Raw genomic sequence first — 22799 nt, 5'->3', positions numbered from 1 at the left:
CATCGCAGCACTGTTTATAATAGCCAGGACATGGAAACAACCTAGATGTCCATCAGCAGATGAATGGATAAGAAAGCTGTGGTACATATACACAATGGAGTATTACTCAGCCGTTAAAAAGAATTCATTTGAGTCAGTTCTGATGAGATGGATGAAACTGGAGCCAATTATACAGAGTGAAGTAAGCCAGAAAGAAAAACACCAATACAGTATACTAACACATATATATGGAATTTAGGAAGATGGCAATGACGACCCTGTATGCAAGACAGGAAAAGACACAGATGTGTATAACGGACTTTTGGACTCAGAGGGAGAGGGAGAGGGTGGGATGATTTGGGAGAATGGCATACTAACATGTATACTATCATGTAAGAATTGAATTGCCAGTCTATGTCTGACGCAGGGTGCAGCATGCTTGGGGCTGGTGCATGGGGATGACCCAGAGAGATGTTGTGGGGAGGGAGGTGGGAGGGGGTTCATGTTTGGGAACGCATGTAAGAATTAAAGATTTTAAAATTTAAAAATAAAAACTAAAAAAATAAATAAATAAATAAAAATCTACAAATATTTGGAAACTAAACCACACACTTCTAAATAATCAATGGGTCATAGAGTAAGCCTCAAGATAAATTTTTAAAACACACTGAACTGAGTGAAAGTGAAGGTACAACACAAAAAAATTGTGGGACATACCTAAGGCTGTGCTGAGAGGGATATTTATTGCACTAAATGCATAAATTAGAAAACAGGAAGTTGCAGATCAATAACCTAAGCTCTCATCACAAGAAATCAGAAAAAGAAGAGCAAAATAAATCCAAAGCTAGCAGAAAGAAGGAAATTATAATAAAGATGTATGAGATAGGAGTGAAGTAGGCGTGGCTATAAATAATATGTGGTAGTAGAAATGTTTGCATTTTTATTATATCAATGTCAATATTCTGATTGTTACACTGTCCGACAGTTTTGCAAGGTATTTCCAGGGAGGACACTGGATAAAAAGTATGTGGAATACCTCTGTATTGTTTCTTACATTTCATGTGACTCTATAATTATCTCAAAATGAAGTTAAATTTTAAAGGCAAGAAACAAAGTATTTTATAACACAAATATAAAAACAATAATTACCCAGAATATGCAAAGAATTTCAACACATAAAATATTTTTAAATGACAAAGTGGAGAAAAATGAGGAAAGGATTTGAAAAGGCACATCACAAAAGAGTAAAAGCATTATGAAATACTACAACAGACGCACCAGATTGGTTACAATGAAATGGTCTGACAGTATCAAATGTGAGTACAAGGTTGAACAATTTGTATGGAGTCCCACACTGGTGGGAGACTAAATTGGTACAACTTCCTTGGAAAACTCTTAGGCATTATCTTAAAATGTTGAAGAGGTATGTGCCCTGTGATCTAATAATTCCACACCTAGGGTATCTTCTAGATAAATGTGTGCTTATGGGCAGGATAAACATACAAGAATGTTCACAGCAACATTCACAGTAAAGTTCACAGCAACATTACGTTGTCATAGCCCCAATTACCAAATAACTCAAATGCTCAACAGAAGAATGAATAAATAATGTCCACAAATTCATACAACTGAATAACATAGAGCAAACAAACCCAGATGATCAGATAGTACATACACCAGGCCTCTAGAATAGGATTTATAGAAAGAAACCAACAACAGGTTTAGAAGCCCCTGTTGCTCACTGCATTTGGAGTCAGCACACAGGAATAAAAGTGACCCTGGTACTGGCATGAATGTGGCTATACAGTATCTCTTAATCAACTCCCTCCTTACATACTGCCAGTAAGGAAGGTTGTTTCTTCACAAAGAAAGAGATTTAAAAACCACAGAGTGGCTGCCTGACAAGGCTGTGATTCAATAGATGGTGTGACATGGCAGAACCATGGCTCCTAGCCCTCTTCACCACTTTATCATACATTAGGCAGGAGCGCACAGGCTATTTCCTGACAAAGTAAGGAGTAAAGGCCATGTCTTGATATGGTAGACAGCATTCTAGTACAATTGATTTCCTTAAGCATTCAAATGTAGCTAGTTTCCATGGCTCAAAAGCTAACTCCTTAAAAAAAAAAAAAAAAAAAAAGCTAAGTCCTTTTCTGGGAGGCCAGCCTGCAAAGTGAAAGTCACTCAGTCGTGTCTGACTCTTTGCAACCACAGTCCATGGAATTCTCCAGGCCAGAATACTGGAGTGGGTAGCCTTTCCCTTCTCCAGGGGATCTTCCCAACCCAGTGATCAAACCCAGATCTCCCACATTGCAGGCAGATTCTTTACCAGCTGAGCCACCAGGGAAGGCTGCAAAGAATCTTAGGCAGATTAGCCCTTATTGCTCAACCACTGTTGTTCTCCACCTCCAATCTTGATGTGGCCTGTATGCATCATACCCCATTCCATTAGTAATATATACCATTTCAAGCTATAGGCAACACTGGAGAATAGTTAGTATAGTTTCTAGGGCAGCGTTATCAAAGGTGAACTGTTGGAGCCACCTTGAGGGCTCATCTGCAGACTGCAGATCCACAGAGATCAATGAGAATTTGCATTTCAGAAGAGTTCTCTGGTGATGTTAACATTGCTGGTGCAGGAACCACAGTTTGAAAACCTTTGGAATAAGGAAAGCCATGAATAGTCCTTTCCTGAACCAGGGCCTTAGGGAGCTTAGACTCAGACAAGAAATGAGGTCCCAGAGTTCTGAATGGGGTACAGCAGATAACTATACTGCCTTCCCCGACATGCACAATATGGATTATCCTACTTGCCCCTAATCATGATTCATAAAAATACATTGTGTTGATTAGGACACAGACAGTCCTTTGGCTATAAGATTGTGAAGATCAGTTCTGTGACTTAACTGTACTCTGGCTAAAATAACAATAACAACAATAATAAATAAAAATAAAATCATCCTGGCTAAGGAATTCAGGCTAATCCACTCAGTAGCTAGAGCAGTCTCATAAGCTATTGGTGTCTTCAGTCTCTCAGTCATGTCCAACTCTTTGTGACCGCATAGACTTCAGCCTGTCAGGCTCCTCTGTCCATGGAATTTTCCAGGCAAGAATACTGGAATTGGTTGCCATTTCCTTCTCAAGGGTATCTTCCTGACCCAGGGACCGAACCCATGTCTCTTATGCCTCCTGCATTGGCAGGCAGGTTCTTTACCAATAGCACTACCTGGGAAGCTAGTCATAAGCTATTTAGCCATGAATAACTGGCAGATTTCCTATCGTCTTCAGCCTCAATTACCCCCACCCAGAGGTAAGCCTATGTAGTGTCCTCCCCCACCCCAAAGCCAACTGGGAAATTTTCCCTTTACATCTGAGTCAGGTGGTAGCTATGGGCCAAAAATCACAGAAAACATGAAACAGCTCAGTTATCACCTCAAGTTCCGGGTTATGTTCCATGAAGGGAAACAGGCGACAGCCATTTGATCACACTGGAAAACAGTCTGGGCTGGGGTATGGTGGGGTGTGGGTGTGTGATTCATACTTACAGGACCTGAATAAAGACTAACCAAGACTTGTAGAATTACTCCCAAGTCTCCAGTCACCAACAATCCTGTTATCCCAGGAGGTGGTTCACTTCAGTTCAGTTCAGTCTCTCAGTCACGTCCAACTCTCTGCCACCCCATGGACTGCAGCACACCAGGCCTCCCTGTCCATCACCAACTCCCGGAGCTTGCTCAAACTCATGTCTATCGAGTCGGTGATGCCATCCAACCATCTCATCCTCTGTCGTCTCTCATCTTTGTCCTCCTGCCTTCAGTCTTTCCCAGCAGCAGGGTCTTTTCCAATGAGTCTGCTCTTCCCATCAGGTGGACAAAGTATTGGAGTTTCAGCTTCAGCATCGGTCCTTCCAATGAATACTCAGGACTGATTTCCTTTAGGAATAACTGGTTTGATCTCCTTTCAGTCCAAGGGATTCTCAAGAGTCTTCTCCAACACCACAGTTCAAAAGCATCAATTCTTTGGCGCTTAGCCTTCTTTATGGTTCAACTCTCACATCGATACATGACTACTAGAAAAACCATAGCCCTGACTAGATGGACCATTATCAGCAATGTAATGTCTCTGCTTTTTAACATGCTGTCTAAATTGGTCATAGCTTTTCTTCCAAGGAGTAAGCATCTTTTAATTTCATGGCTGCAGTCACCATCTGCAGTGATTTTGGAGCCCAAAGAAAGAAAGTCTGTCACTATTTCCATTGTTCCCTCCTCTATTTGCCATAGAGTGATGGGACCAGATGCCACGATCTTAGTTTTTTGAATGTTGAGTTTTAAGCCAGCTTTTTCACTCTCCACTTTCACTTTCATCAAGAGGCTCTTTAGCTCCTCTTAGACACTCCATAAGGCTAGTGTCTGTCATCTGCATATCTGAGGTTATTGATATTTCTCCTGGCAATACTGATTGATTCCAGCTTGTTCTTCATCAAGTCCTGCACTTCACATCATGTACTCTGCATATCAGTTAAATAAGCAGAGTGACAATACACAGCCTTGACGTACTCCTTTCTCAATTTGGAGCCAGTCCATTGTTCCATGTCCAGTTCTAACTGTTGCTTCTTGAACCACATACAGATTTCTCAGGAGGAAGGTAAGATGATCTGATAGTCCCATCTCTTTAAGAATTTTCTGAAGTTTGTTGTGATCCACACAGTCAAAGACCTTGGCATAGTCAATAAAGCAGAAGTAAATCTGGAACTCTTGCTTTTTTGATGATCCAGTGGATGTTGGCAATTTGATCTCTGGTTCCTCTGCCTTTTCTAAATCTGGCTGGAACATCTGGAAGTTCTCAGTTCACATACTGTTGAAGCCTCGCTTGGAGAATGTTGAACATTACTTTGCTAGCATGTGAGATGAGTGCAATTGTGCAGTAGTTTGAGCATTCTTTGGCATTGCCTTTCTTTGGGATTGGAATGAAAACTGACCTTTTCCAGTCCTGCGGCCACTGCTGAGTTTTCCAAATTTGCTGGCATAGTGAGTGCAGTACTTTCACAGCATCACCTTTTAGGATTGGAAATAGCTCAACTGGAATTCCATCACCTCCACTAGCTTTATTCATAGTGATGCTTCCTAAGGCCCACTTGACTTCACATTCCAGGATGTCTGGCTCTAGGTGAGTGATTAAACCACTGTGGTTATCTGGGTCATGAAGATCTTTTTTGTATAGTTCTTCTGTGTATTCTTGCCACCTCTTCTTAACATATTCTGCTTCTGTTAGGTCTATACCATTTCTGTCCTTTATTGTGCCCATCTTTGCATGAAATATTCCCTTAGTATCTCCAATTTTCTTGAAGAGATCTCTAGTCTTACCCATTGTATTATTTTTCCCATTCCATTGTTCTAGTCTTTCCCTCCCTATTGTTCAAGAATCTTGTCAGCCCAGGAAGTGGGGAAACAAGTAAACATGGGACATAGCAGTCCATTGTTCACAGTGAATTTCCTAGGCAGGTAGTGGGTAGTAATCCAATGGAGTAGGATAGGAAACTGGATGTACATAAGTGTTAGGAAACACTGGAATGCTTCAAGCTCTCCTTACTGCATCTAGTAACTGATCCAGCATTGTGACAGATTAACAAAGAGGCCACTATAAATAAGAGATGCATGGAAGGAAACAATGGAAAGATTATGCAAGCATCTTTTAATTTCATGGCTTCGGTCACCGTCCACAGTGATTTTGGAGCCCAAGAAAATAAAGGACCTGATCATACTGACACCATGATCTTCGAGGTCCCAGCCTCCAGGACAGTGAGAAATAAATTTCTGTTGTTTATAAGCTGCCCAATCCATGGTATTTTGTTAAGCAGCCTGAACAAACTGACAGCCTCCCAAGATTCCCTGCCTTTGGCATACGTGTACCTTTTCTCAGTTGTTCAGTCATGCAGAAATCTAAGTACTGTGTTGTTGTTGTTCTGTTACTAAGTTGAGTCCAACACTTTCCAACCCCATGGACTGCAGCAGGCCAGGCTTCCCTGTCCTTCTCTTATATCCTGGAGTTCAGTGAAATTCATGTCCAATGAGTCAGTGATACTATCTAACCATCTCATCCTCTACCACCCTCTTCTCTTTTGCCTGCAACCTTTCCCAGAATCAGTGTCTTGTTCAATGAGTTGGCTCTTCGCATCAGGTGGCCAATATTTGGAGCTTCAGCTTCAGAATCAATCCTTCCAGTGAATATTCAGGATTGATTTCCTTTAGGATTGAATGGTTTGATCTCCTTTCTGTCCAAGGGACTCTCAAGAGTCTTCTCCAACACCACAAGTCAAAAGCATCAATTCTTCATCACTCAGCCTTCTTTATGGTCCAGATCTCACATCCATACATGACTACTGGAAAAACCGTAGCTTTGACTATACACACCTATGTCGGCAAAGTGATGCCTCTGCTTTTTAATATGCTGTCTAGGTTTGTCATAGCATCTCTTCCAAGGAGCAAGCAGTTTTTAATTTCATTGCTTTCATTAATTTCAATCCACAGTGATTTTGGAGCCCAAGAAAATAAACTCTGTCATTGCTTCCACTTTTTCCCCTTCTATTTGCCATGAAGTGATGGGACCAGATGCCATGATCTCACTTCTTTGAATGCTGAGTTTTAAGCCAGTTTTTCACTCTCCTCTTTCACCTTCATCAACAGGCTCTTTAATTCCTCTTTACTTTCTGCCATTAGGGTGGTATCCCCTGCATATCTGAGGTGGTATCATCTGCATATGAGGATAGTTCTCTCAGCAATCTTGATAATCAGATTGTAATTCATCCAGCCCAACATTTCGCATGATGTTGATAGCTTATGGTGAATGATGTTTGATTGGTGATCTCCGAAGATTTAGCTTTGGGATCAGAGACCAGGCTTGATCACTAAGAGCTTTTGTGTGGCAGAAGTTTTATTGTGGTGAAAAAGGACAGAAAAAGCTTCTGACATAGACATCAGAAGGGGAAAGGAGAGTGGCCCCCTTGCTAGTCTTATCAAGGCCTTACATACTTTTACCAGACTCAGTCATATGTCTTAAGATAACAAGATTAGTCAGAAGGTTCCTGTTAAGAAAAAACATGTCCTGGAGCAAGATACATTGTTGTCATATAATCATTAGTACAGAGCTTAAGGAAAAACATACCCTTGAGCAAGATGAGTTGTTTTGTTGTGTAATCATTAGCTCTGGGTTTGAAAAAAGTTAGTGTTAAAGATTGTTGTCATAACAACTCAGAGCTTAAGACAAATCTTATGTGACTAAGACAAAGCAATATAGAAAAAAAGTTTGTCCCTTTCTCCTCCTCAAGAGGCCCATACTCCTTTCTCCTCTTCAGGGACCCCAGACTTCTTATCAACCTATCCAAGAATTAGAAACAGTGACAGACTTAATTTTCTTGGGCTCCAAAGTCTCTGTAGATACCATGAAATTAAAAGATGCTTGCTCCTTGGAAGAAAAGCTATGACAAACCTAGACAGTATATTAAAAAGCAGAGGCATTACTTTGCCAACAAAGGTCCATCTAGTCAAAGCTATTGCTTTTCCAGTAGTCATGTATAGATGTGAGAGTTGGACTATAAAGAAAGTTGAATGCCTAAGAATTGATGCTTTTGAACTGTGGTACTGGAGAAGACTCTTGAGAGTCCTTTGGACGGCAAGGAGATCCAACCAGTCAATCCTAAAGAAAATCAGTCCTGCATATTCATTGGAAGGACTGATGCTGAAGCTGAAACTCCAATACTTTGGCCACCTCATGCAAAGAACTGACTCATCTGAAAAGACCCTGATGCTGGGAAAAATTGCAGGCAGGAGGAGAAGGGGATGACAGAGGGTAAGATGGTTGGATGGCATGACCATCTCGATGGACATGAGTTTGAGCTCCAGGAGTTGGTGATGGACAGAGAAGCCTGGTGTGCTGCACTCCATTGGGTCACAAAGAGTCAGACATGACTGAGCAACTGAACTGAACTGAAGAATTACTTCTCTCAATGTACTCTGCAAGGGAGTTAAATAAATAGGGTAACGATATACAGCCTTGTCGTAGTCCTTTCCCAATTTTGAACCAGTCATTGTTCCATGTTCAGCTTTAACTACTGCTTCTTGACTCGCATCAGGTTTCTCAGGAAATAGGTAAGGTGGTCTGGTATTCCCATCTGTTTAATTGTCCACAATTTGTTGTGATCCACACAGTCAAAGGCTTTGGCATAGTCAATAAAGCATAAGTAGATTTTTTTGGGAATTCCCTTGCTTTCTCTGTGATCCAACAAATGTTGACAATTTGAGCTCTGATTTCTATGCCTTTTCTAAATCCAGCTTGTACATCTGGAAGTTCTTGGTTCACGTACTGCTGTAGCCTAGCTTGAAGGAATTTGAGCATGACCCTACTAGCATGTGAAATGAGCACAACTGTCTGGTAGTTTGAACACCTTTCTTTGGCACTGCCCTTCTTTGGGATTGGAATGAAAATTGACCTTTCTTGTGGCCATTGCTGAGTTTTCCAAATTTGCTGACATGTTGAGTGCAGCACTTTAACAGCATCATCTTTTAGGACTTTAAATAGCTCAACTGGTATCCCATCACCTCCACTAGCTTTGTTCATAGTGATGCTTCCTAAGGCCCTCTTGACTTCACACTCCATGATGTCTGGCTCTATGTGAGTGGTTATTCCAATCCTTAAGACCTTTTTTGTATAGGTCTTCTGTGTATTCTTGCCACCTCTTAATCTCTTCTGCCTATTAGGTCCTTACCATTTCTGCCCTTTATCATGTCCATCCTAGGATGAAATATTATATTGGTATCTCCAGTTTTCTTGATAAGATACCTGGTCTCTTCAGTTCTATTGTTTTCCTCTACTTCTTTGTTCTGTTCTTTAAAGAAGGCCTTCTTAGTTGGATATATCTAAGGTCCTATGGTGAAGGGGTCTTACAGATGTAATTAAGTTCCCAAATCACTTGACTTTAAGACAGTGTGATTGTCTAAGTGAGATTGGCCTATTCATATAAGCCCTTTAAAAGCCATTTTCTCTGGCATTGCAAGAGAAAAGTGGAAATCAAAGAGCTATGTTCTGGCTTGTCTAGCAGAAACCAAACATTCCTTTTGTGAATTGCCTGTGGGATCCATGTGGCAAGAAGCTTCAGGCAGCCTCTAGGAGCTCGGTCCTCTGCTGACAGTAAGAGAAAGAGGACCCCAGTCCTACAAGTAAATTAATTCAACCAACAACCAGAGAGACTAGAAGATGACTCCAATCCCCACATGAACTACAACCCTGACTAACACCTGGATTTTCAGCCTGATGGGAGCTTGAGCAAAAATCCAGCCGGAACCAAGCAGAACCCTGTGCCACCTGCCTCACCCCAGTACAAAGGCCCCTTCCAAATCTCCTGCCTTTTCTTTATAGAAAAGCTGAAGTCTTCCAGGCCTTCCTGAGTCACAAATGAGAAGGCTCAAGCAGCTAATGATTAGGACAACAGAATCACAGATTCATGTCTGATGCTTGTTCTTGAGTTGTTCTATAGATACTGTAATTGACATCAGAGGGGAAAACAACTGTAGGATGACTGAATTGCAACCATGCTATGAACTGCTCCATACTGAGTAATACTGAATCTATGGCTAGCACAATTCCAAGAACTGGCCTTAAGAGAATGGGATTAACACTATAGTTCATAATAATCTATATATTTGTGGACATCAAAATAATTATAGTTTGTTCTGCCTTTATATGTAAATGGGCAACTATAATCGTCAGCAAAGAGATGGTACAGACCCATGTCAGTATTTTCCACTCAAGAATATGGTGCCCTATGTCAACATGATAGAATTATAGAAGACCAACCTTTGCCCATAATCCCATAGAAATGGAATGATGTTCTAACAAGTGGGGATTTATAAGCGGCTTTTGGCAGGAAAGAGCTCACTGCAGGGTGCACCCTTTTGTCACTAACCTTAACCAGGCACCCTCATGCTCTATTTATCTCTGGCCCTGGCATACCTTTCAAATCTTTTGATCACACAATATCTTGCCTAATCTGCTGGCTCTTTCTGTAGATCAAAGAAGTAGAAATGAATTAACCAATGATCAGATCTCTTCCCCTTCAGTAATTTTGTGAATAAACTGTGTGAACAAAATAGCATCTAAAAAAAAAAATCACAAGAAGTTGGCAAGCCTGCACATGAGCCTGTATAGTGGGGGATGGTGACAACTCTAACTCCCATCATTTCAATGATTAACTGAGATTACTTCCCTTTTTCCCTTTAAAAACTTCCAGGGAGGAGCAGAATCACTGGAGATGGTCTTCAGGAGACAACAAATCCACCATCTTCCCAGATTGTTGACATTCTGTTTAAAAGCAACTCCTTTCTAACATTTCTCTCTCTCTCTCTCAATTATTGATTTTTGAGCAAAGAGCAGTCTGACTTGATTTGGTAACATAACCACATCATGCTCCACCATGCTCCTTTATCATGACCTATAGAAACTGTGACAGTTTCTGTTGTTTTAAGCCATGATGTTTGTGATAATTTGTCACGTAGCAATAGAAAACTAACATATAGGGGACAGATGTGTTCAGTACCCATAAAGAATTAGACAAGTAGTGATTATCTGAGTAGACAGTTTCAGAGTTCTGGTTCCACACTCTGAAGGCAATGAAATGTAAGGAAACTTGCTGTTAAGTTGCATGGACATGAAGAATATTCACTATGTGGGTGGATGTCTAGATATCCCTATAGTAAATGATACTGAACAAAAGTTTGTGTGGCTTAGGGGTAAAGAATCCACCTGCCAATGCAGGAGATGCAAATTGGACCCCTGGGTGAGGGGATCTCCCGGAGGAGGAAATAGCAACCCACTCCAGTACTCTTGGCAGGAAAATTCCATGGACAGAGGAGCCGACCAGGCTACAGTCCACAGGATCTCAAAGAGTCAGGCATGACTGAGTGACTGACCACACAGGCACAGATGCACAGTAAGTCCAAACAAACCCAAACATCAGAGTTTGGAGCAGAGAAAGGCTTACTGCAGGGCAAAGCAAGAATAGGTGGCTCATGTTCAGAAACCCCAACTCTCCAATGCTTCTTAGGGAAAAGTTTTTACAGGCCAAAATTTGGGATGACGGTTGCAGGGTGTATGACTCCTTCTGATTGGTCGGTGGTGAAGAACAGGTCAGTATTCCTGGAATCTTGCGTTCAGTCTAAAGTTGCCATCCTCCACCTGTGTGGGGGCTTTAGTTCCTACAGAAGTAGTCAAAGACACTTAATGTATATCCTTTGAGAAGGAACCAGGATCCTGTTTTTAACGGCTGCACTACAGCTTCTTGATTGTTCTTCCTTTGTTTCTGCATTTCCTTACTTTGCTGGCTAGAAACTGCTTGAATCTACTCTTTGGAACTCAGGAATGTCTAGAAGGCTGAAGCCTAGATCCTGCAAATAAGAAACTAGGAATACAGAATCACTCTTGTGTCCAGCAGGGCTCAATGGGGTCCTGCCTGATTACATAGACAGTCATCACTCTAATGCTTAAGTTGTTGGAAAGTTCATAGCAGAGCTAATGCTTGTGAAACACTGCCCCTGAGATGGTAGTTGAACCGACATGATGGGACTCAAACCCAGCCAAAAGCCACATTGGGACTTGAACCCATGGTCTTTTAACTGAGATCACACAACTCATCTCAGGACTCAATGAAGCTCAGGTTCTTTATGACTCATCACAGAAAGAAATTAGTGAGAGACAAAGCCATAGATATGAAATGGATTTACTTAGAGAGATACACATTCCATAGACAGAATGTGGTTCATCTCAAAAATCAAGAACAGCCTTGGGGTAAATACACTCCACAGACAAGAGTGTGGGCCATCTCAGAATATGAGAGGCCCTGAAATATGCTGTAGTTAGTTACGGGCTGGGTAATTTCATAGGTTAATGAGTGGGAAGATTATTCCAACTATTTCAGGGAGAGGGTGGAGAGTTGCAGGATTGGGCCATCATCCACTTTTGGCCTTTTATAGTTGGTCTCAGAACCATCATGGCACTGGTGGATGTGTCACTTAGAATATGCTAATGCATTATAATGAACATATAATGAGGCTCAAGGTCTACTGGAAGTCGAATCTTCTGCCATCTTGGTTCTAACCAGTTTTTGTCATATTCTGTGAATCTGAGTGAACTCTGGGAGTTGGTGATGGACAGGGAGACCTGGAGTGCTGCGATTCATGGGGTCGCAAACAGTCGAACACGACTGAGCAACTGAACTGAACTGAACTGAACTGAACTGAACTGATGGCTATGTCAAATTCCCTGAGGTTCTCAATTCCTTTGCCAGATCTCCAGGTTGGGAAATCTACTGTGGGCCCTAGAACTTTTACAACAGTGCAGGAACTTCTTTAGTATAAGTGTTCTCCAGTTTGGGGTTGTCTGCTCAGAGGCTCTATGGTGGGGCTAATGGCAACCTCCTCCAAGAGGACTTCTGCCACACACTGTGGAAAATTCTTAAATAGATGCGAATACCAGACCACCTTACCTGCCTCCTGATTATGCAGGTTAAGAAGCAAGAGTTAGAACCAGATATGGAACAATGGACTGATTCCAAATTGGGAAAGGAGTACATCAAGGCTATATATTGTCACCCTGCTTATTTAACTTAAATACAGAGTATATCATGAAAAATAGCAGGCTGGATGAAGCATAAGCTGGAATCAAGATTGCTGGAAGAAATATCGATAACCACAGATATGCAGATGATACCACCCTTACGGTAAAAAGCAAAGAGAAACTTAAGAGCTTCTTGATTAAGGTGAAAGAGGAGAGTGAAAAGCTGGCTTAAAACTCAATATTCAAAAAAGTAGGATCATGGCATCTGGTCCCATCACTTCATGACAAACAGAGGAGGAAACAATAGAAACAGTGACAGACTTGATTTTCTTGGGCTCCAAAAACACTGCAGATGGACACTTCAGCCACGAAATTAAAAGACACTTGCCCTTTGAAAGAAAAGCTATGAAAACCTAGACAGCATATTAAAAAGCAGAGACATTACTTTGCCAACAAAGGTCTGTCTGGTCAAAGGTATGGTTTTTCCAATAGTCATGTACAGATGTGAAAGCTGGACCATAAGGAAGGCTGAGCGCCAGAGAATTGATGTTTTTGAACTGTAGTGTTGGAGAAGACTCTTGAGAGTCCCTTGGACTCCAAGGAGATCAAACCAGTCCATCCTAAAGGAAATCAATCCTGAACATTCACTGGAAGGACTGATGCTGAAGCTGAAGCTCCAATACTTTGGCTACCTGACACGAAGACTGAGGGCAGGAGAAGGGGACGACAGAGGGTGAGATGGTTGGATGGCATCACTGACTCAATGGACATGAGTTTGAGCAAGCTCCAGGAGATGGTGAAGGACTGGGAAGTCTGGCATGCTGCAGTCGATTGTGTTGCTAAGAGTCAGACATGACCCAACTAATCAACTCTAAAATTCCAGAGAGGCAATTAACAAACAATTTTCAGCCCTCATTAGACTAACCAGTTTACCACTGCAGTCTAAGAGTGAGGAAGTACAATCTTTGGATCTTCATCATTTCTTGTGGAACATTATCTAGTATTCCTTCTGTCTTACACAGAAGCAATCCAATCATACTTGTCCTTTCAGTAACTACAGGAGGATCTCCTGTTGCTCTGCATTTTTCTTCATAAGACAGTATCAGGTCTCACTAATCATCACTTTTGACCCCCTGATCTAAAAGCCATAATCACATAGCATTTTAAGAGTTGTCAGCTGACCAGTCCTCCCTGGAGTTATCACCTTCATCTGGAGGTGGGAATGGAGAGTGTGATGGTTAATTCTGTCAACCTGACTGGGTCATCAGGAGCCCCATATCTCATTAAATGTTATTTCTGGGTGTGCCTTTGAGGGTGTATCCAGAAGAGTTTAGCATTTGAATTGATGGACTGAACAAAGGAGATGTGCCTCCTCAAGGTGGGTGGACATCATTCAATAAGCTGACAGTCTGAACGAACAAAAATGCGGAGAAAGGCTATTCTCTGACTGTGCCAGTAGGACATCGATCTTCTCCAGCAAAGGGACTCAGTCAAAAATATAAACATATATCCGTTCTCTTCCAAACTCCCCTTCCATTCAAACTGCCACATAACACTAAGCAGAGTTCCCTGTGGTATACAATAGGGCCTTATTGCTTATCCATTTTAAATATAGCAGTGCAGACCTGCCTTTTTTGGCCATGCCACCCACTCCAAATCCCAGGGACAGGGGAGCTTGGTGGGCTGCAGTCTATGGGAGTCGCACAGAGTCGGACACAACTGAAGCGACTTAGCAGCAACAGCAGCAGCACAGCATGCAGGATCTTAGTTCCCTGACCAGGGATCAAACCCATGCCCCCTGCAGTGGAAGGGCATAACCCTAACCATTAAATCACCAGGGAATCCCCTAGACTTCCACTAGAATCTACACCACTGCTCTTTGACTGTCTGGTCTTCAAACTACACCACTGGCTTTCATGGGTCTTCACCTCTGCAAAAGTGTTAAGAATAAAGAATACACAATAAAGTAAATATATAGTGGTAAAGCAGCATCTTATCTGCAACTTAATCTCAAATGATTCTAGAAGAAAGAATATTTTTATAATATATATATATTTTTCTTAACTTAGAAAAAATCAAAATAAAAAATTAGAAAAGAAGGGAAGGGAAAAGCGAAAAAAAGGCATACATCAAATAGAATATTTTCATCTCCTTTTATTGAAGGAAATAAAACTGCAGAGGCAGTGGTACCTCAGAGCATGACAAGGTAGCCATTGGGGCTAACATGACAAGCCACAATGCTGGCCAGGGGTCCTACCATAATGGGAGGACCAAAACCACAAAGATAGCAGGAGGTAGCAAACATCCCCAACACCCAGTGCAAGCATTTCCATTTGCAGAGAGCTTGGCCATGCAATGTAAAAACAGGGTTCCCTCACAGCTGGCAGACTATCATCTCAGGCCAACAAATCTATCCAAAACTAACATGTAGTCTCAGAGTTGGAGTTCTTTCTCTTTGACCCAGAGATCAGGGCAATCAGAAGATGAGTTACTCTTTTAGCTCCTTGTTGCAGATGGAAAAACATGCTGAGTTCTTCAAACATCACATAGGTATAGCTGGACAGGTGCTAATGCCCAGCTTTGTTCTAAAAGCAGCTTTTTTTTTTTTTCCCTTGACTTCTCACACTACTCTCACCCAGCATGTGCTCTAAGAAACTTCTCAATGTTCTAAACAAGGGCAGAATGGGGGCAGCAGCCTAGGGGAATTTAGGGAGTCAAAAGCTACTACATAGCCAAGATCATTTCACAAGAAATAGCATGGGAACACGACTGGATCTAGATCCTCCCAAAAAGATGCTTGAAGCATATACAAAGAAAAACATGGTAGCTCTCCCACCCATATCAGGATCAGCTGTGCCAAAGTCATGGTCCAGAAAGAAGAGCCATTCATGTCCTGGCTGAATATTACCCCCATAGCATTCCTTGGGCTGTTCTAATTTTCAAGTACAATAATGTGTTTGGACAGTCTGATAACAGAAAAGCAAGCACTGAAAAATATCTCAACTGATCACAAGTTGATAATGTTATAAAGTCAAAATTCTATATAGTCAAGAACTGATTGGCTGGTGAGGGGTAGGGCAGAAATAGGAGTCCAAGGATTTATTCATGTAAGTCCTTGATCATAAATCACCCTCACATCCACAGGTTGGGAGCAAATTCCTTATTTTAAAATGGCCGTCATCCAATTAGTCAATTGCAGTTCTCTTCAATGCTGGACACATGGTTTTCAAGGATCAGTCTTGAGAGCACTAGACCAGGAAATGGGAGGAGAAGGCAAGGAAGAGCAACAGGGGTTGGAATTTCTGAAATGAGCATTTATTTCACAGAAGGCTTGGCACAATGAGGCTGGGGTGCTGTGGTTTTTTTTAGTGATTGTTCTTGGTTGCCTCCTTTGCAGCAGCAATCAGTGGAGTGAGGCTGGAGAGAGGCTTGGCAATCTTCAGAAATTGATGCTAGAAAGGAGAAAAAGAACAAAAGACTCATGACAATTTACCATTCTGCTTTAGCAACCGTTACAAGATTTTCAGGGCATCCATGTTTGTATACTGTGCATATCATCAACTTCAAATTGAAGGACATCTTTCAAAGATAACATATCATTTTGAAGAACTGTTTGGCAATATCTACCTACAGCTAAACACATGTCTATCTTATATCCCACCAATTCCACTTCTAGATATATTTCAAGAGAAGTAAGTTTTTTAATTCACCAGAAGACACACACATAAATGCTCACTGCAGTTTTACTTATGACAGTCATAAATGAAAGAACCTAAATGTCCAAGAGACTGAAAGAGTGAGTAACATTATACTCATAGAATACTATACAAAAATTACAGAGCAATGAAAAGGAATAAGTAATTGATACACTGATAATAGGATGAATCCCACAGAAGACATGCTGCATGAAAGAACACATACATAAGAAGAGTTTGTACTGTATGATTTCCTTAACTGATCATGACCCAATGGTACACTCCAATTCTGCATTTCAGAAGAACTGATTTGGGAATTTGTTGTTCTATCCTTGAGTTTAGTAAGGTTAATTAACCCAGGAAGGACTTGGTCCTTTTCCAAAAAACTTTCACTGGGCTATACTGTGGGCCATACCCACAACCATTAAAGACCATTGTGGAAAAAACACCATTTGCAAATTACTTTTATGTTTTCAGTAAAAAAAACATTACGGAAAATGATCATCACAGAACTCTGAACTCACAACTAAAAATGACTTTTCTTCATTTACTAGTGAAAAGGCTTTGTGTCTTGAGGGTATAGGCTGTTTTTCCCCTTGGATAAGAAACATAGGAACTAACGTATTTTCTTTCTGTTTTCACTACCAGGACACTAAGAACCAAATTTGATGTTTAAACAAAATTATTTAACACAAATGATTAGTATGTTTGATTCTTCTGGCCATCCTAAGTCTCTTTTATTAATCATATTGTATATGTGTATACACACATTAAATTGTAAAATTTCTATATTTCTAAATATAGAAATATCTACAAATATTCTTTGCTAGAAGTGCTTCAAATTTTTTTTGAACAGAGATGGGATTCAAAGAGGTACTGAGAATAAGAAACTATTACTACAAAAGGAATAAAAGGTCTTGGCTAAATTACGAAGATATGAATTCCAACTAAAGCCCCTATGTATTTCTATCCATATATATCGTTCTCACAGGAGAAACAGATGGGAAGCTTTCATGATCTGAGATTCTGAAAGTCATTGTTTAGAATATTTACAATGTACAGTAACAAGTTAAAGAGTCAGTGTTCTCAGACTGCATGTTTATACAACTCCCCTGAGTTGAGAATGCAGCATGATCCAACACCCAATTAGGAGGCCTCAGTTTTCTTCTCTGTGAAATGAACAAATCAGACAAGATAAGCCCTAAGGTCTTTCCAGCTTAACACTTGGAACCAGGCAGTGGCCAAGAATATACACACTTGAGAGCCAAATACACACAGATTTAAATCCTGGGTCCACTACTTCTCAGTTACTTTTTAATCATGCAAAGTTATTGAACACTTGAAATCTCAGTTTCCTCACCTGTAAAAATGGGAATACAAAAATCTATAAATCACAGGTTTATTAAAAAAGAATAGGTTAAAAAATATGTAAAATCCTTAGTGCCTAGAATGTGGTAAAGATTCATCACAATGCATTTATTATTTGTCATGTATTACTATACCAGGAAAAAAACTTGAGAGGACATTAATCTTTCCGTAACTATGTTTTAATACCTAGTTAACAATATCATCTTGAGGCTTAGACTATTTGCACATTTCCCAAAGCTTGGTGTTTCCAGAAAAAACTTCATATGAAAGGAAAAGGCTCCTAACCTGCCTGTTATAAGGTTTTGTCCCAAAGGATGCTAGAAACTAATGGGTTTGGTAGAACCCAGATCTCATATCTAATATATCAATGCTCTGTAGTCAGTAACTCTGATTACAAAGAGATGCTAAATATCTACAGAAGGTAACATTTCAATGAAGGTTTAAGCAATTCCATTCAATTCAACAAACATCTTCTGAATACCTATTTTTTAATTGAAGTATAGTTGATATACAATGTTAGTTTAAAGATTAAACAACAAGTTGTTGTTGTTTAATCACTAAGCCATGTCCGATTCTTTTGCAACTCTGTAGACTGTAGCCCGCTAGGCTCCTTTGTCCATGGGATCTCCCAGGCAAGAATACTGGAGTGGCTTCCTATTTCCTTCTCCAGGGAATCTTCCCAACCCAGGGATCGAACCTGCATCTACCGCATTGGCAGGAGGATTCTTTACCATTGAGCCACTAGGGAAGCCCACTGCATAAATCACAGGTATAAAATATAGTGATTCACAATTTTTATAGGTTACGTTCCATTTATAATTATTATAAAATATTGGCTATATCTCCTGGGTTATACAATATATCCTTGCAGCTTGTTTTACATGTAATAATTTGTGTCTCTTAATACCCTACCCATATAATGTCCCTCCCCCACTTTCCCTCTCTCCACTGGTAACCACTAATTTATTCTCTATATCTGTGAATCTGTTTCTTTTTTATATATTCACTAGTTTATTTTACTTTTTAGATTCCACATATAAGTGATGTCATACAACATTTATTTTTCTGTCTGACTTATTTCACTTAGCATAATATCCTCCCAGTCCATCCATGTTGTTCCAAATGGCAAGATTTCATTCTTTTTTATGGTTGAGCAGTATTCATCCACCCCTGGAGAAGGAAATGGCAACCCACTCCAGTATTCTTGCCTGGAAAATCCCATGGACTGAGGATCCTGGTAGGCTACAGTCCAAGGGGTCGCAAAGAGTCGGACATGACTGAGCGACTTCACTTTCGGTATTCATCCACATCTTCTTCATCCATTCATCTCCTGATGGACACTGAGGTCACTTAGATATCTTGGCAATTATAAATAATGTTGCTATGAACACTGAGTTGCATGTATCTTTTCATATTAGTTTTTGTTTCTTTCATATATATACCCAGGACTGGAACCACAGGGTCATATCATAGTTCTATTTTTAGTTTATTGAGAAACCTCCATATTGTTTTCCATATTGGCTGTACCAATTTATATCCCCATCAAGTGTGTAGGAGGGTTCCCTTTTCTCCACATCCTTGTCAACATTTGTTATTTGGATTCTTTTTGATGACAGGTATTCTGACAGCTGTGAGGTGATTTCTCACTGTGGTTTTGATTTGCATTTCCCTGATACTTAGTGATACTGAGCATCTTTTCATGTGCCTGCTGACCATCTGCATTTTCTCTTTGGAAAAATGTCTATTCAGGTCTTCTGCCCACTTTTTAACTGGGTTGTTTGTAGGGTTTTTTTTTCCTGAACTGTATGAGCTGGTTATATATTTTGGATATTAATGCTTTATCAGTGATATCATTTGCAAATGTTTTCTCCCACTGAATACCTATTTTGATTCAGGTCCCAGGTAAGAGGAAACCAAGGATTAATAACATAGAAGTTATGATCTACTAACAGTAAGGAAGACAGAATTGTTCATAGTTAGCTTTAATTTGATGCAGTATGGTACATCCTGCCCTGCCCTGCCCTGTGTTAGTCCTCAAAATACAAAAGTTTTATGACTTTTGTATACTGACTGACTGTGCAAATCTACACATTTCTCATCGTCAGTAAGTTGCATGTCACACTTATTAAATCACCAGTTGGCAATGTAGTAAAATAACACTAGTAATGAGAAATTGTAACTGAAACATAAATGCTAAATATAGATAATGTGGTCAACTAAAAGCAAATTTTGAAACCATATGAAATAATCATGCTATAACTTCAGGATTAAGCTGGTGGAATATATAAGGCTTGGTAAACCCCCAACTTCAGGTTCCCCACAGCCTGTCAGGATCTCACTCCAAACAAGCAGACTATAGGGACCTTCCTGGTGATCCAATGGTTAAGACTCCAAGCTTCCACTGCAGGAGGGCACAGGTTTGATCCCTGGTCAGGGAACTAAGGTCCCTCATGCCATGTGGCATGGCCAAAAAATTGAAATAAATGAACAAACAAGCAGACTATCATTCCCACCATCTGCAAGGGTTTCCATGAAGAAACTGGGAAGACTTGAAATGTTGCACTAACTATCCTCTAAATGAATGTCTTCTGATATCCTTTCCTAAAAATCTATCTTTTGAGTTTATCCCAGTAAAATATACCTTGTATAAGATTTGCATGTCAAAAAATTTCTTCTCATCAAGACTCAAACTCTGCTAGACTAATTCAGGCAGAACATAACAAGCACCAAAGGAAGATATAGGCAAAGTTCAATAAGAGCTCAGAAAATAACTCTGTAAGATACAGCCTAGAAAAGTACAGAGTTTTAATAGGCTGAGGAAGAGCCCAAGGGAGTAACATCAGCAAAGGTCCAGGGATGAACAAGATGAGGGAAATAGGAGTGTGGGACGTGCTAGGAGAAAAGCCTAGTTCTATAACAGCCATACAAAAATGCAGCAAAAAAGCCTTCATTATGTGATTCTCTGAATTAGGTGCCTCCCTACATAGGGACAGTTACCTGCAGCAGTTCTTTAGCCGAACCTCTCTTCTCCACATCCATCTCAAGACAGCGGTTCAGAAAGTCTCGGAAGATAGCTGACAGCTTCTCTGGGTTCTGAAGCTCTGGGGTCCCATTTGTGGCAATGAGGTACAAGGCCTGGAAATACAAACAGAATTGCCCTGGGCTCTACCTGGGATTCTTTCCTGGTTCCCAGACAGGCCCCGAAGAAATATGGTCGGCTGCTTTCTGCCTTCAGAAGACAAAGAGGCAGCTTTGGTATAATGGAGAGAATATGACTTAAGAGCCAAATTTCCAGTGAATTTCTAACTTCCTCGTCTGTAAAACAGGGATGATAACAGTGCCTATCTCACATGTCTGTAAAATAAAACAAGATAACATATTGTAAGCATTTCATAAGCTTATGAAGTGTGTTACAGATCCAAGGATTTATTATTATTGATTTAAATCTAAATGGTTTACTATACATTTAGCCTAATGAGTTAAACACCTGCCCATTTATTGAAGGAAATTTATTATTCCTGGTGCCATCATCTCAGTCATCTAAAAACTGATCTCTTCTAGCAGGAAAAGAATATATAAAGGAACTAGTCTGTAAAGGAGCAATCTGTTTCACTGTTGCCATCTTGGTTCTCTAATATGAAGCCATATCCTGGGAAAGATAAAGAAAAACATCATACTAAACCTTTTAAAGCAATCTGAACTTTATTTCATAAGTGTTTACACAAACACTATCTCATTTAATGACCACAATAACTCTGGGTAATAGGCAGAGCAAGAATTATCATCCCCATTTCACAGATAAAGTCCTAAAACATAAAGAGATATGCTTGGGATTGTGCTGTTTACACAAGCTTATGTCCTCTGACTTTGATCCCAGTCTCATTTCTGTTACTACTAATCATCATCATTTTCAAGGCCACTCTAAGGTGGAGGAAGATGAGTGGCATGTGGATCCACAGGGCAATACTGGGAGGCAAGGAAAGAAACTATGGAAGGTAGTTTCAGTTTGGTACACTAAAACACTTTTCAATAATCAGGGCTATCCAAGAGGTAACTGGCTAAAACTACATGACTGTTGATTAGCGACAAAACTCTGGGAATTCTTGCACTGAGTGAGAGGTTGGAATAAATAACAAAATAAAAACAATCAGAATAACTCTCACATTTGCCCATGATCAAAATTATCAACCTACTTGTATCTGTATTCACTTACACTGCTTTCCCTCTCCTATTATAATAACAAACTGTCCAAGTTCTAATTTGATGATCTTTACTTCAGTACTTCATCCAACCCCCCGATCTACTTAACGATATCACTATCTCTCCTACAGACGTCACATCCCTCTTGTACATGACCATTTTCCTCTCTACTAGATAATTCTCATCAGCACAAAAACATGCTATGATAATATCATCTTCAAAACAAAAAACAAAAAAAGAAAACCCCCCTAGTCGCTACTTCAAGATATGGCTCCACTCACTTCTCTGTTAGCATAACTGCAAAATTCCTCTGAAAGAAAACGATGAAAAGTAACTGCTTATACATGTCATTTCTTCACTCTGGTGGATTTACTCTAATCAGGCTTTTGTTCCCATCACTCCAGTGAAACTGACTGTCAAAGTCATCAACAACCTTCACACAGGCAAATCTAATGATCATTACTTCGCATTGGCTTAAATGCAACTTAGTCACATTTGACACACTGGTCCATCCTCCTTCTCAAAACACTTGTCCTCTTGGCCTCCAGGACACATCTCTCAGTTCTCCTTCTACCAGGAAGGCTGCCCATTGATCAACTTTGCTGGTTCCTCTAATTTGTAAATATGAGAGTATCCCAGGTCTCAGTACTACCTCTTTCCCTAAGTGTGTGATCTCATTATCATCTACCTCTGATTTTTAAATAAACCAACCATATAATACCTACTAATAAATTTGTATTTCGAGTCCTGAATGCTCACTCTTGAACTCTGAACTCTTATGCCCAATTCTACTCAATACCTCCATTTAAGATGTCTAATAAACATTTTAACTTAACATGGTCAGAACCTTGTCCACTCTGCTCACTCACTTCAGGGACATTAGTCTCCTTGGTTTTCCCAAGGATGTATCAAGTATGTTCTCTAAACAAGTTCTTTATACACTTGATAACTTGA

The 22799-nt window shown here is 40.2% G+C and overlaps 1 protein-coding gene across 20 annotated transcripts in view; it reads right to left on the bottom strand.

Annotated features, from left to right (window-relative positions):
• Positions 1-14721: 14721 nt before the first annotated feature.
• Positions 14722-22799, bottom strand: part of PAK1 (p21 (RAC1) activated kinase 1) — a 161780-nt gene continuing 153702 nt past the window's right edge. For all 20 annotated transcript variants that reach the window (XM_042238206.2, XM_060403966.1, XM_060403963.1 and 17 more), the window contains 2 exons: positions 20643-20780; positions 14722-16034 (listed from right to left, as the gene is read on the bottom strand). In XM_042238206.2, the coding sequence (XP_042094140.1) occupies positions 15948-16034; positions 20643-20780 (225 nt within the window). In that variant the 3' untranslated portion in view covers positions 14722-15947. The remainder of the gene's footprint in view (positions 16035-20642; positions 20781-22799) is intronic.

This window comes from Ovis aries, chromosome 21, assembly GCF_016772045.2.
Source record: "Ovis aries strain OAR_USU_Benz2616 breed Rambouillet chromosome 21, ARS-UI_Ramb_v3.0, whole genome shotgun sequence".
NCBI lineage: Eukaryota > Metazoa > Chordata > Mammalia > Artiodactyla > Bovidae > Ovis > Ovis aries.
Note: the sequence above shows the minus strand (reverse complement) of the source record. Positions and strands in the feature narration are given on the sequence as shown.